This window comes from Myxine glutinosa, chromosome 7 (assembly GCF_964187855.1).
Source record: "Myxine glutinosa chromosome 7, kmMyxGlut1.1, whole genome shotgun sequence".
Taxonomy (NCBI): Eukaryota; Metazoa; Chordata; class Myxini; order Myxiniformes; family Myxinidae; genus Myxine; species Myxine glutinosa.
Window position 1 is genome coordinate 27563618 of NC_136267.1, and position 16252 is coordinate 27579869.

Below are 16252 nucleotides of genomic sequence, written 5' to 3' on the forward strand. Positions count from 1 at the left end.
GGTCTCACTATCTGCCATGATCTTTCCTGGGAAAACCACATTTCAAATCTGGCCTCCAAAGCCAGTCGCCGACTGGGCATCCTCCGTCGTGCGAAGTCCTTCCTTGGCACACCTGAGCTCCTCACCACATACAAGGCTTTCATCCGCAGCTCAATGGAATACTGCTCTCCCCTCTGGGCTGGTGCTCCTGCCTCACACCTAGCTCGCCTTCACGCTGTTGAAACCAAAGCGTTCAGAATCATTGGAATCTCCCGCGATGAAGATAACTCCAAGGGCCTCTCACTCACTCACCGCAGGCAGGTTGGTAGTCTTTCCGTCTTCTACCGACTCCTCTCTGGCCTTGCCCCCCCAGCTCTCTCTGGGCTCTGTCCCGCAAATATTCCGACAGGTCGCACAAGATCTGCCTGCAACCCTCTTATGGTTAAACTGCCAAAATCAAGACTCTCTGCTCACCTTCACTCCTCTTTTCTCCCGCCTCTGGAACAAACTCCCTCACTCTCTTCAATCCCACTCCACCCTCCAAGTCTTTAAAACAGCTGTTCACCACCATCTCTTATCTTCCCCCATCCAAAACCTTGATCTTTTCTACCCCCGCTAATTTCACCCCAATTCCACTTTTTTGAAATACCAACTTCTGTCCAGGAAGTCCTTGGTGTCCTTGTGTTTTATACTTCTCCCTCCCCTCCCCCCCCCCCCCCTTCCCATGTCTCCTCCCCCCGGGCCCTCTCCCTTCCACACATCTCCCTGCTCTCGGATGTTATGTTTGTGTGCTTCCCCTTCTCTCCCCATCTTGTCTTCCGCTCCCTCTTTTTGGGTATTTTGTTTGTCTGGTTGATTTGTTTGTGAAGTAAATGTTAGCTCTTTCACGAGCCTCGATTCAGCATACAAAAAAAAAAAAAAAAAAAAAAAAGATTAAAATCATGTTCCATCTCTCATCAAGCACAAAAAGCTTAATGTCTCAAGTTCTTATTTTTCTTTCAATCAAAAACTTATCAAAGTCCTCTTTTTTCTTTTTTCTTTTTTTTTTGTATACAAGATCGAGGCTCGTGGAAGAGCTACCATTAATCACACAAAAAGTAAAACCGACACAGAAAACACATAATAAGGGGAGCAGTAGGCAAGATGGGGAGAGAAGGGGAAGGACACAAACACAACATTTGAGAGCAGGGACATCGGGAGATCTGTGGGAGGGAGGGGGCTTGGGGGGATGGGGCATGGGAAGGGGGTCGGGGGGGGGTGGGAGGGGTATAAAACACATGGACACTGCAAGGACTTCCAGGAAAGAAGTTGGTGTTTCAAAAAAGTGGATCTGGGGTGAAATTAGCGGGGGTAGAAAAGATCAAGGTTTTGGATGGGGGAAGACAAGAGATGGTAGTGAACAGCTGTTTTAAAGACCTGGAGGGAGAAGTGGGATTGAAGAGAGTGAGGGAGTTTGTTCCAGAGGCGGGAGAAAAGAGTGAAGGTGAGCAGCGAGTCTTGATTTTGGCAGTTTAACCATAGGAGGGTTGCAGGCAGATCTTGTGCGACCTGTAGGAATATTTGGGGGACAAAGCACAGCCTCTCTAGCCAATCTAAATTTTTGCACCTGTCACGATTTCTAAATTCGAGATGCGGTTTTTATCTCTCGATGTCATCTAATTTGGTTCATGTAACCTTGATACGCCAGACATCAGCAGGACCAGATGGCTGCAGAGTCTCATTATGAGGAACCGTCTTTCGGAGGAATATTGCCGAAATGGTTACAAAAACATGTTAATTCTTACTTATGTATTTTTTGTCTCACAGAGCATTCTTAACGAGACTATTGCACTAATGTGTCACCAAACCCAAGGTTATTTGATCAATTGCCTCCAGTTGTAGTTCATTTGCAGTTGCAGTCACGTGAAAAAGTAAGTACACCCCATGTAAAGTTTTGACTTTTCAACATATTTCAACATACAGCTATTTGATCTTCATTTCAACAATATTGATAGATAAAGGTGATATAATATAACAAATATCATGAAACATTTTCATTTTGTAGTCCATTGTATAATTTAAATAAACATAAATGCAAATTTCGCATGTGGAAAAAATAAATACACCCCTACATTTATCACTACTTCAAATACCTAAAATTAGAATCAGGTGCACCAGCTCAGGTGCAAATGATTAGAACATCGTGAGAGAGGATCTTGGAGGAACCTGTCTTATTTAAACCTCAGACATTTAGTTTGGTTTGCTCTTTGTTGTTGAAGTGTGCGGCGTCACCATGCCGAGATCAAAAGAGCTATCTGAGGCCTTCAGAAAGAAGGTTATATATGCCTTCGAGACTGGGAAGGGATTTAAAAAGATCTCCAAACAATTTGAAATAAATCGTTTGACTGTCCGGAAGATCATCTACAAGTGGAGAAGATTCCAAACAACTGCCAACTTGTCCAGGCCAGGCCGCCCCAGCAAGTTCAGCCCGAGAGCAGACCGCAAGATGCTGAAAGAAGTCTCAAAGAACCCCAGAATGTCATCACAGGACCTACAGGTATCTCTTGCCACTGTGGATGTCAAAGTGCACGAGTCTACCATTAGAAAGAGGCTGCACAAATTTTATCTACATGGGAGGTGTGCCAGGAGGAAACCTTTGCTTTCCAGAAAGAACATCAGGGCAAGACTAAAGTTTGCCAATGAACACCTAGGCAAAGACCAGCACTTCTGGAACAATGTGCCCTGGACAGATGAGTCAAAGGTCGAGCTATTTGGCCACAGTACCAGAAGACATGTTTGGCAAAAACCAAAGACAGCATTTGACCACAAGAACCTGATACCAACTGTAAAGCATGGTGGTGGAAATATTATGGTTTGGGGCAGCTTTGCTGCATCAGGGCCTGGGCAGCTCACCATCATAGAATCCACTATGAATTCTTTATTGTACCAGAGGGTGCTTGAGGATAATGTGAGGTCATCTGTCGGAAAGTTGAAGCTCAACCGAAGGTGGACCTTGCAATATGACAATGACCCTAAACATACCAGTAAATCCACCAAGGAATGGCTGAAAAGAAAGAAATGGAGGGTTCTGGAATGGCCAAGTCAAAGCCCGGATCTAAATCCCATCGAGATGTTGTGGAGTTTCATGATATTTGTTATATTATATCACCTTTATCTATCAATATTGTTGAAATGACGATCAAATAGCTGTATGTTGAAATATGTTGAAAAAGTCAAAACTTTACATGGGGTGTACTTACTTTTTCACGTGACTGTATATTCCTGGGGATGGTTTTCAAAATGTCAGTGAGGTTCTTCTTCATCATTCCTGTTGTTCCAATTGTCACTGGTACAATTTCGATGCTCTTCTGCTTCCAAGATCTCTTGACCTCATTTTTGAGATATTGGAATATTGATTTCTGTGTTGTTTCGGCCAAAATCGCTGGGTACTGATATCGATCATCAATGCTGTCTTTTTGTTCCTGAGTACAATGTCCGGACGCAATGCTTTGCTTTCCATGTACGAAATTAATTTCCTGAAATTCTGGTGAAGATCCAGATCCAGATACTGGAATTTTTATGTGATACTTCGCTATTCAGAGATATAGCCAAAACTACATATATCACGATATCTCAAACAGTTGTGGACGGATTCGGATAAAACTTGGTGGACAGATTGGGTGTGTGACAAGTACGATTTGATTAGATTTTGGTGAAGATCCAGATCCAGATCCAGATACTGGTATTTTTTATGTGATTCTTCACCATTGAGAGATCGGGCCAAAACTACATGTAGCACGATATCTCAAACAGTTGGGGACGGATTCGGATGAAACTTGGTGGACAGATTGGGTCTGTGACAAGTACGATTTGATTAGATTATGGTGAAGATCTGAATCCGGATACACAAAAACATTTTTTTAAAGTGATTCTTCATCATTGAGAGACAGGGCCAAAACAATATGTATCATGATATTTCAAAAGGTTGTGGACGAGTTATGACAAACTTCGTGGATAAGTTGGGTGAGTGACAAGAACAAGCCGATTCGATTTTGGTTCAGGTACGGATCCAGATCCGGCTTCTCGTTGGGATACAAAACGTAAACCTGTTCAGCCTGGCTGAGATATGTGCTCACTCAAGTGCCGTTTTTGGTTCTTTAAATGTTTTTGTGGGTGTATAATTATGTCCTTTTTGATTTCTCTATTTGTAAGTTACGTGTTTTTTTCTGTGTGTTTGCTTTGCATTTGCATGCACACACAAAATGCAAGCACTCATGCATCCACAAAAAATGTATCTGCATGCACATACACAATCTCCATTGGCCTCGTCTTTTTTTCCAGTTGACACAGATATGTTTCTGCCTTTGGGTATGACAGCTCATGGTAGATTTATTTAATTTTATTTGAGTTCATAAAAATTAATTTTAAAATTCTAATTAATTATTTAAAATTGCAAATGTGTCCGAAACCTCACTATTTCAATATAGCCATCACATAATTTCATGGGATTGTGTGAGCATTTGAGTATGAGGATGAGGGGAGGTGGGGATGGGATGGGGGATTAGGGAGGGGGTGGGGGGGGTGGGGGGGAGTGGAGGTTGGAGATAAAAATTAAAGATTTTGTTTTTTATTTATGCACCTTAAAAATCATCGATGATCAGAGTTAGAATTGTCCATTTGTTTGTCTCATGTCCTCCTGTTCCCCATCATTCCATTGTCTGCGTGTGAGACCGATGCAATTTATTGTCTTGTTTTTCCATCAGCCTCAATTGATGATTTACAAAAAGGTAAATTTGTGTCTCCTGCATTATATGAAATGCTAAAAAGCCATTTTCTATTTATTCTCTTCAACACAGTCAAGGAAAGCTCTAAATTCAAAGGAGCGCTCAGCTTCTGCCCCTCACCTCCTGAGTGGCAGCTGTGACTCGGAGAATTATATTCCTGACCAGAGTTCATTTGCATTATGAATAGCTATAAAAGTTATATTCTTCTTCTGGCGATAAGCACACGTCCTGTCATGTGCTCAACGAGTGCTGTTAAGCTGCAGTGCAGGATTAAGGCCATTGAACAGCATTCATACATAAATCTCAAAATGGTCTTGTTGTGGCTCTAACTTACGAGCAGATAATTTTTTGGGATTAATTATATAGATACGTGCATGGCAGCAAACTTTCTGCCAGCAGCTGCTTTTTAAAATGCCCAGTTTCTTGCAGAAATTGGGTACACTGCCGATTTGATTGTAACTCCCTCCATTTAAAATGGCATAATATATCTGTTAGGCCTTTTAGATTTCATGGATTTTAAGCAACTGTCATAAAAGTTTGGGTTCCGAATTGAACAAATATCAAAATAAAAGGAAATCTTCCACAACAATTACATTTGTATACAGATAGCATGGTTAGATTTGGCGAGAAAGACATGATGGGAAAATGGGCGCTTTGTGAGTTCCTAAAGGCCTCATCCGAATTCGATTTCTGTGATATTCCTATTTCAAACTGGAACTTAATGGGAGGAAAATTAATACTTTTCATTCCTTTATAAAAACATGATTAAAGTAATGTTCCTGTAACAGGGTCAGCATAGACACTGATAATGATGTCATGCAGTACATTTAGGGACGTAGAAGTTCAATTTTGCAGAGCAATGTTGTCTCTTGTTATTGAAATTAGACATCCCATGAAATCCAAGCCTTGTATTTGGATGTTGCACTTGGACTTGGATTATTTGTACTTGCAAGTACTGTACTTGGACATTAAACATCACATACAACACAACAGAGTGATACTACACAACAATTCTTCCCATAGAGAAGAATCGATAGCAGTTAAAAATAAAATACCAAGACCGATAATCTAACAATGGCGTAACCAGGCTTGGATCTGCTGAGTGGAGGATGGGCTGTCCTGCTGTCAGGTGACCAGATCCTCAGCTCTGATTGGTGGATGTTTGTGAGGTTGGTGGATGCGAATAGCATAAAGTAACGCTGTTCGCATACAAATGCTGTTCCAGACGGCATTGCCCTAAGCGCTCTATGCTGTAAAAATATGGCTGCCAAACCACGTGACCCATGACATCATCAATTTTTTCCTCTCAACCAATTTATCCCTAGATCACACTCAATAAATTTCATACTGATCGGATCAAGCGTTCTACTTGTCGATTTATGACGTCATAATGAAGGTACCTATGACATCATCATTAATACATGTTATTCCCCATGGGGAGTACTTTACAATTAGCCACCATTAAATTTTTCAATGAAGTGGATTCGGCGATATAAAGGTGCAAAGTATTTCGGTTTTTCCAAGATGGCGCCCATACCACGTGACCTATGTCGTCATAATTATTTCAAACTTTCTACAGGAGGAGGCGCTCTTATGGTGAAAATGCTGTGCCACTCGGACCAATGGTTGCAGAGAAAACCAATTTTAAAGGGAATAAACCTACAAAATGCTGGAGGAAAGGACATACATACCTACATATACTGAACATCAAAATTAACTTATCACTTTCATTTTTTGAAATGTGCAGCTTTACAAACACGTTTCTTCAATTGTAATGGCTGATTATGTAACGGGAACTTCACTTCAATCACCTGGTTGATCAACAATGGCATGCTTGAGTGGTTCTGTTTGGGGATCTTTCCTTTTAAATAATGACCCTCATAATGAAATCCTTCAGTTCTCGTGGTTAGACATTCATTTACTGCTGTCTCTAGTCACTCTAGAGGCTTCTGACAGGGAAAACAACAAGAACATTCAGATGCCACACCTGACATCTGAACAATGTTTAAGGGCAATTGGGATGCTTCAGGCTGGTGTAAGCCAGCGAACAATTGCCCAACGTATTGGTTGCTCACAGCCTGCAATTTCCAACCTGGCCAGGCATTACGGTTAAACTGGAACTGTGAATGATGGTTCACGAAGAGGAAGACCACGGGTAACCACCCCAAACCAAGACCGCTGGATTGTGCTGCAGCATCTTTGTGATCGTTTCCGCCCTGCGACGCAAACAGCTGCAGTGACAAAAGGTCGCCACAACAACCGCATCGGTGTCTCAACTATGCGGAGGTGCTTGGGAAGTCGGGGCCTGGTGGCAAGACCTCCTTGCAGAGGTCCAGTGTTGAACGCAGTGCATCGGCGGAACAGACTAAGATGGTGTCTGCAGCATCGCCACTGGACACAGCAACAGTGGAGTGCAGTCTTATTCAGTGATGAGTCCAGATGTTGCCTCCATGCTGCTGATGGGCGTCAACGGTAATGGCGCAGATGTAGGGAAAGGTATGCATCATGCTGTATTCGCCAGGTAAATCGTTGGGGAGGACCCAGTGTGATGGTACAGGCTAGCATTTTCACCCGTTTCATGACACCTCTGGCCATTATCAAAGGCAATCTCACTAGTCAGCGTTATGTCCATGAAGTTTTGAGACCTCATCTGCTGCCATTTCTCAAGGCTCAACCTGACATCACAATTATCCTGCCGGACAACGCTCGACCCCATGCTGCTCGCCTGACCACCAACTTCCTACAGGAACATGGTGTTGAAGTGATGCCTTGGATGCCTTATTCCCCTGACCTCAATCCCATTGAGCATTATGGGATGAGCTTGGTCGACGTCTTGCATTGAGGAGATCAACGGCTGTCAATCGGCAAATGGTCATTCAAGGCTTGCAGGAGGAGTAGGACCGACCTCCCCAGGACCGCATCAGACGCCTGTTACAGAGCATGCGTCGGAGGTGAACAGCCTGCATCACAGCTCAGGGAGGACACACACGATATTGAGGACTGCTGTTATTCTGCCATTGACTGTTAGGAGTGTTGTGCCCATTCCTGTGCCATTTTGTTTTGACTGTATTCAGGTGCGTGCCTTTGTGTTGCAGTTCTGTGACTTTTGTTGCACCACCCCTTGTGATGTTCATGCTTTTTGTTTTTTTGTGATTGAGGCAACCTCTTGTTTATTGACATGTGTTTAGTAAAGATAGCTGAACTTTACCTGTGTTCAAATATTTTTCATTTTTGCATGGAGGATTTCAATGAGTGTCCTTCTAAACATTTGATAAGTTTATTTTGATGTTGAGTATACATACATACATACATATATACACCGGACAGACAGACAAACGCTGTTCCAGACGGCATTGCCCTACACTACAGGCTACGCCGTAAAAAGTCAGAGGGCAAGAATGACTGAAAAAGTAAAGTCACTTCCTCATGGCTTATATTCTTGCCTCTTCCTGCTCCAATAACAAGGGGCAAGTTAAAAATAGCTTTGATCTGAAGCTTGTTGAAGAGTTAGGCCACCAGCTAATTTCAAATGTCTTCCTGGAACCAATTCAGTGGCGGAATCATAAAAGTGACACAAGTTGCTAATGGCCTTCCAATAATATCACGTTTCAGGGACGGTCATTGGTTTCTAATGAAAGTATTGCTTTCCCTGATGATTTCCAGTGTTTGTTTCTAATGGAGTTAGCAACCTTTAAACAGTCTGACAGTCCTTTGGCGTACCACCTTTGAGTAGGTATGTTCACAGCTATCCTGTATCACATCCTTGCAAACATAATCGCTCTCCTGTCCTTTCAATGATGAGGTTATAATGCTTGTTTATTACAACCATAATTGCCCATCATTTCACATTCCATTCCACCTCTCTGTAGCTTAATAGCTCACACTACCTTTTCCATGAGGCTCAACACTCTGACACGTTTATAATGCGTTTGTGTGAGAAGTGAGAGACAGTATCCATTTTCGTGGCGATGTGAGCAGCAATTTTTGCAAAGAGTAAGGAATAAAGCGATGCCTGAAGAAACTTTCGGGTTCCAATTTGTTTACGATGCACGTTGCTCATGACATTTAGGTGCTCGGTGGCATGTGGTGGCCACACTTATGAAGACTGGCTCGTCACGGGTGTTGCTTTTGTACATGCTCTCCTTACTGTTAACTCAATTGGGAAGTGAGGATTGTGAAGAAAGGCCGAGGTGTACAGTGAGGCGTATCATGTAGTGGAAGGAAGTGTTTCACAGAGAGTGATACAATTGTAAGCAGGTGAGGTGTAAAGGTAGCACACTTGAGTAAAAGACAAGCCTTTACCAAGCTTTCCTCTGACTTATCATGCTGCCTGATATAAGTCTGATGAAACGTGTAAGTGTAAGTATTGGTGTAAGTATTGGAGGGCAGAATTGGGATGGAATTTAATCAAATGCGGAGGGGAGGCCTTTAAACTCCCACAATCCCACTTCCCTTCAATCCCACTCCTCCCTCAGGTGTTTAAAACAGCTGTTCACCACCATCTCATATCTTCCCTCATCCAAAGCCATGATCTTTTCTACCCCCGTTAATCCGCCGCAAACCCACCTCCTTCAAATACCCTGTTTTCTTTCCTGAAAGTCCTAGTGATGTCCATCTTGTTTATCCTGTGTTCCCCACCCCAGCCCTCTCCCTTCCACAGATCTCCTGATGACCCTGTTCTCTACTGTTGTACTTCCCTCTCTCTCCCCCCTCCTGTCTCCCGCTCCTTTTATTATATGTTCTATATGTTAGCTCTTATACGAGCCTCAACAAAGTATACAAAAAAACGAGAAAGCATCTGAAAATGCAAAGTCCATCCGCGTCCGTTTGTAATACGACGTCTTCTTCTTCTTCTTCTTCTTCTTCCATATGCTAAAAATAGCGAAAGCAGTTTAAAAAAAATACATAATCAAGCTTTAGATCCAAAAAAATAATTGACTCCTTCCTTTTGATTAGTGAACCAATTCAGTAACCAGATATACGAATTCCTAAAATTTCAGGTCAATCGGGTGAAAATTGGTGATTTTACGCAACCTTGATCTTTGACTTTTTGATCGATAAAAAAACAATTGGCTTGCAGCTCTTCATTAGTGAACCAATTCAGTGAAAATTTACGATTTTATGTGACACTGACCTTTGACCTTTTGACCGAATTATGAATTTCTCTTCTCCATATTCTCACAATTAAGCTTTGTTGAGAAGTTGATGACAAAACTGAAATGGTAAATTTATCTTTCAGGAAAATTTATGATTTTATGTGATGCTAACTTTGACCTTTTGACCTTTTGATAAAATTATTAATTTGCTTTCTCTGTATTGTCATAATAAAGCTGTGATGAAAATTTGATGCCATCTAGGATGAGGGATGTTACAGGAAAATTTGATGACATCGAGGATGACGGATGTTAGGGGAAAATTTGATGACATCTAGGATGAGGGATGTTATGGGAAAATTTGATGACATCGAGGATGACGGATGTTAGGGGAAAATTTGATGACATCTAGGATGAGGGATGTTATGGGAAAATATGATGACATCTAGGATGAGGGATGTTACAGGAAAATTTGATGACATCTAGGAATGAGGGATGTTACGGGAAAATTTGATGACATCGAGGATGACGGATGTTAGGGGAAAATTTGATGACATCTAGGATGAGGGATGTTACAGGAAAATTTGATGACATCTAGGAATGAGGGATGTTACGGGAAAATTTGATGACATCTAGGATGAGGGATGTTATGGGAAAATATGATGACATCTAGGATGAGGGATGTTATGGGAAAATTTGATGACACCTAGGATGAGGGATGTTATGGGAAAATTTGATGACATCTAGGATGAGGGATGTTACAGGAAAATTTGATGACATCTAGGAATGAGGGATGTTACGGGAAAATTTGATGACATCTAGGATGAGGGATGTTATGGGAAAATATGATGACATCTAGGATGAGGGATGTTATGGGAAAATTTGATGACATCTAGGATGAGGGATGTTATGGGAAAATATGATGACATCTAGGATGAGGGATGTTATGGGAAAATATGATGACATCTAGGATGAGGGATGTTATGGGAAAATTTGATGATATCTAGGATGAGGGATGTTACGGGAAAATTTGATGACATCTAGGAATGAGGGATGTTACGGGAAAATTTGATGACATCTAGGATGAGGGATGTTACGGGAAAATATGATGACATCTAGGATGAGGGATGTTATGGGAAAATTTGATGACACCTTGGATGAGAGATGTTATGGGAAAATTTGATGACATCTAGGATGAGGGATGTTATCGGAAAATTTAATGACATCTAGGATGAGGGATGTTATCGGAAAATTTAATGACATCTAGGATGAGGGATGTTATGGGAAAATTTGATGACATCTAGGAATGAGGGATGTCATGGGAAAATTTGATGACATCGAGGATGAGGGATGTTACAGGTAAATTTGATGACATCTAGGATGAGGGATGTTATGGGAAAATTTGATGACATCTAGGATGAGGGATGTTACAGGAAAATTTGATGACATCTAGGATGAGGGATGTTACGGGAAAATTTGATTGCATCTAGGATGAGGGATGTTACGGGAAAATTTGATGACATCTAGGATGAGGGACGTTACGGGAAAATATGATTGCATCTAGGATGAGGGATGTTAAGGGAAAATTTGATGACATCTCGGATGAGGGATGTTATGGGAAAATTTGATAACATCTAGGATGAGGGATGTTATGGGAAAATTTGATGACATCTAGAATGAGGGATGTTATGGGAAAATTTGCTGACATCTAGGATGAGGGATGTTATGGGAAGATTTGATGACATCTCGGATGAGGGATGTTATGGGAAAATATGATGACATCTAGGATAAGGGATGTTATGGGAAAATTTGACAACATCTAGGATGAGGGATGTTACAGGAAAATTTGATGACATCTAGGATGAGGGATGTTATGGGAAAATTTGATTGCATCTAGGATGAGGGATGTTACGGGAAAATTTGATAACATCTAGGATGAGGGATGTCATGGGAAAATTTGATGATATCTAGGATGAGGGATGTTACGGGAAAATTTGCTGACATCTAGGATGAGGGATGTTATGGGAAGATTTGATGACATCTCGGATGAGGGATGTTATGGGAAAATATGATGACATCTAGGATGAGGGATGTTATGGGAAAATTTGACAACATCTAGGATGAGGGATGTTACAGGAAAATTTAATGACATCTAGGATGAGGGATGTTATGGGAAAATTTGATGACATCTAGGATGAGCGATGTTAAGGGAAAATTTGATGACATCTAGGATGAAGGATGTTACAGGAAAATTTGATGACATCTAGGATTAGGGATGTTCCGGGAAAATTTGATGATATCTAGGATGAGGGATGTTACGGGAAAATTTGATGACATCTAGGATAAGGGATGTTACGGGAAAATTTGATGACATCTAGGATGAGGGATGTTATGGGAAAATTTGATGACATCTAGGATGAGGGATGTTACGGGAAAATTTGATGACATCTAGGATGAGGGATGTTACGGGAAAATTTGATGTCATCTAGGATGAGGAACGTTACGGGAAAATTTAATGACAATAACTCAAATGGTAAAAAAAAAAGTTATGGCCTGGACAGACAGACAGACTGACACACACACACACACACACACACACACACACACACACACACACACACACACACACACACACACACACACACACACACACACACAGACTGACACATAGACAGACAGAAGTGATTGCAAAACCCCGTCTCCTGCTGTGCAGGTAAAGGGCTAAAAAAAGACCTGTGGGCCAAAATAGAGAAATGTGAAAGTCATTTAGTGCAAAATGTGCATGTATGGGGTGAAGCATGATATGTTGTGAGATCTGCGTATGAGATTATATTGTTTGAGGTGAGGCACAGGTGTAAGAGGTATTTTGAAGGTGCATCTGCATTTAAAAAAATGTATCATAGCAGGGTGTATGTGCTTGAAAGGAAGTGTTTACGCCAGCACATCGCGGTGACAAGGTGACGGCACCTGCATGATGGTTTGATCAAACTACTATTCCCCTCGAGCCTAGATCAATCCAAAAGACGATGGCACAAAGCACCTCTCATACCGGCCCACACATCCAATTTTCTTACTGGATCTGCACATCACCCTTCTATTTAATCCACTACGTGCTTATTTTTTCAACCCCAGTATTATTGGTTGCGGAAGGGAAAACAGACATCAGGAATCAGTCAGAGAAATTGTTACTGCCATTTATGATACAAATATGTTGGTGACGCAAACACTGATATTTTCTGGTCGTCCCAACGCAATTGCCAAGATGAGAAAATTACCACAAAGGTGCAGACTTGTGACAGCAGAACGAAATGGGTTAACTTGGTGAACGAACTGAACATTGCTTGTCTCAACCTTTCTTGGTCTTGCCCTGTGTATACGAAATACACAATTACCTGATCTAATGGTGTCCCTGGGTGCTTGTGCTTCAGTTGCTGGTCGTGCAAGAACGCGAACAATCTGCTTGCATATCCAGTCATTAGAAAACCTACTGCTTTATCGAGAAATTAAACAGTTATCTTGCCAACATCTTCTTTTTTTTTTCTCTCTAATGATGAGAAGAAAATGCGAATTTCCCAGCAGTATTGACCTCATCCTGATGAGAGGAAATGAGAATAGTAACAGCAATGTAAAAGCGAAATCAAATTGCTGACGAGACGCCTAACCGAGTGCAGCTTATAAAGCTAGTCGTGCAGGAAGTATATGGGTCAGGAGTGCAGAGGTCGAGAGTATTCGGTCAGTTCCTGGGTGGCCGGTTGACCACCAAGCGGACGCTGTTGCATTCTCAAGATTGCCCGAGGAAGCAATGATCCGTCGGCAAATTGTGACGCCAACGCGGCGTCAGCAACAGACGAGGCCCATGGGGCAGCAAACGAATCGAGGAAAGGAGAAGGTCGTGCACCTAATGCCCATGAGGCTTTCTGTAACCTGTTACCTTATAACAACAGCACATTTTGGACTTGGTGACCTATTGGCTTTTTGAATTAGGTAGTGCCTTTGGAGATAACTAACTGCATTGTAGGTCTACCACCTCCATTGTAGGTCTACCACCACAACCAACATCAGTGAAAAGGCTTCCCCTGGGGCACCACTACACAGCTTTGCACTTATTTTAACAAAGCACATCTTCGTCTCACTGTATCCCTCCATTTTGTTTGTGCCTGCAGTGTGTGCTATCCTTTACGTCATCAAAACAAAGAGTACATCTCACGTTTACTGCTCTTGCTTAAGCTTGTTCAGAAGTGAAAAAAAATAAATCAGCATGAATATTGATATTTAAAAGAGGATAATAACAGGATAAGCCTCACCTCACTCTTGCCTTTCATGGAGCAGGTCTTACGCTCTTGTCGGCTAGCTCTCCAAGTCAGTTTCTGCAATACACATGCAAAACACAATGCTTGGTCATTAAAAGTAAACCCACGATGCATCAAGTATCAATGTTCTACAGGTAGGCCTACGACTTTCCTTTTGTTTGTTTTCAGCATCTTTTATCCCAAAAGGTTTACTGGCATCACCAACAAAAAGGCTCAAGTCATCGGACGTTTCTTGTACTGGCTTCAGTTGAAGTCAGAAGTCGTGGCACCGGCGGAATGCTGCAATCCCAACTCCAATGGGACCCCGTGCACAGATGTATAATGCATTTTGTGCATGCATAATGCACACATGAATACGTGAATATACCGAGTCAGGCTGGGGTGAAAGGTACAGATGGAATGGGACGTCCCTCTCCAACTGTCAACCTTGACATCCCGACCTCCATCACAAACCCACACATGATTCTCTCCTAGATACTCCCATGTTCTTCATTATATGAAATCATAATAAAAACAATAATAGTAATAATCAACACGAGTCCATTACAATGCATGAAGAGGACATTTGACCGATCAAGCTTGCACAATGGTTGCTAACCTATGGTTGTTTGTCCACGCTCTATCTAATTTCATCCAACAGACAGAAGGAGTGAAAACCGATAGTCCCCTCCAGTGAAACTGGTAGGGGACTAATACGCTGGTGTGGGGGTTACCTTATTGGGGCATAATCCACAGGCACGGGCCAGTGGGGCTTTTGATGGTGTGGGTGTGGCGTGCGCGCGGTTGTTGTAGCCACACCCCCCGAAGGGTGATTTTGCGTTATAAAAGCTGTATGAGTTCCGGTCGCGAGAGAGTTCTGTGGAAATAAAGGAGCTTTGAACAGCTAAGAAGTGTCTCGTCCTCTCGTCATCCGCAACTCCTACATTGGTGACCCCGTCTTGCTCTTGACGCTTTTTAAAATTTTTTTTAAACGAACATGGTGACAAGCGCAGTTTCGATTAAACTGCCGGAGTTTTGGGAACGGCAAGCGGCCGTCTGGTTCGCACAAGCTGAGGCTCAATTCGCCATTCGGAACATTTCTGCCAACGACATGAAGTATTACTATGTCGTGTCTGCGCTCAGCTGCTCCACTGCGACCAGAGTGGTGAGCCTTCTTCAGGATCCTCCGAAGGACCGCAAGTACGAGACGCTAAAAGCGCTGCTGCTCGTAACCGTCGAGCGCACTGAGGCCGAGCGCGCCCGCGAACTACTTTCTCTACCCGGGCTGGGCGATTCCAAGCCGTTGGAGCTTATGGACCACATGTTGTCTCTCCTGGGCAGCCACCGACCATGTTTCCTCTGCAAAGAACTGTTCCTGCAACAGCTGCCAGGGCAGGTACGGTCAGCCCTGGCCAACTCGTCTGTTAAGGATTTCCGTGCCCTGGCCATGGAAGCAGACAAGTATTTCTCCGCCGGACAGCAATGTAGTGCGGCCGCATGGGACACTGGCCCCGTCGAGCCTCCGCCCCTGGCGGACACTGTCACGCTTTACTGAAGAGGGCCGTGAGGAACCTCAGCAGCCTCGCGAGGCCCGTGAGGAACTTCAGCAGCCTCGGGAGGCCCGGGTGGAACCTCAGCAGCCTCGGGAGGCCCGTGAGGAACCTCAGCAGCCTCGGGAGGCCGGTGAGGAACCTCAGCAGCCTCGGGAGGCCCGTGAGGAACCTCAGCAGCCTCGAGAGGCCCGTGAGGAACGTCAGCAGCCTCTAGAGGCCCGTGAGGAACCTCAGCCCCCTCGGTTGGCTCAACCCCCACCGGCGGGGCCGTCTCCCGTCGGGTAAGTCCCTGGTTGGCTCGCCCATCACCAAGCCGCTAACAGTGTCTGCTCTGGTCATCAGTAGTTTCGGCTGGGTGGTTAAGGCCCCCAAAAACCGACATTGCCCGTGCGAGTGAATTCTGGGGGGGGGGGGGGGGGGGGGGGGGCGCATGTGGGGGTTACCTTATTTGGACATAATCCACAGGCACGGGACAGTGGGGCTTTTGATGGTGTGGGGCGTGGCGTGTGCACGGTTGTTGGAGCCACACCCCCCAAAGGGCGATTTTGCGTTATAAAAGCTGTATGAGTTCCGGT

The 16252-nt window shown here is 43.4% G+C and overlaps 1 protein-coding gene across 4 annotated transcripts in view; it reads right to left on the reverse strand.

Moving 5' to 3' along the window:
- The window catches only part of LOC137416877 (semaphorin-6A), a 727420-nt gene that overhangs the window by 305831 nt on the left and 405337 nt on the right, over positions 1–16252 (reverse strand). For all 4 annotated transcript variants that reach the window (XM_078781382.1, XM_078781383.1, XM_078781381.1 and 1 more), the window contains exon 7: positions 14140–14202. In XM_078781382.1, coding sequence (XP_078637508.1) covers positions 14140–14202 — 63 coding nt within the window. The remainder of the gene's footprint in view (positions 1–14139; positions 14203–16252) is intronic.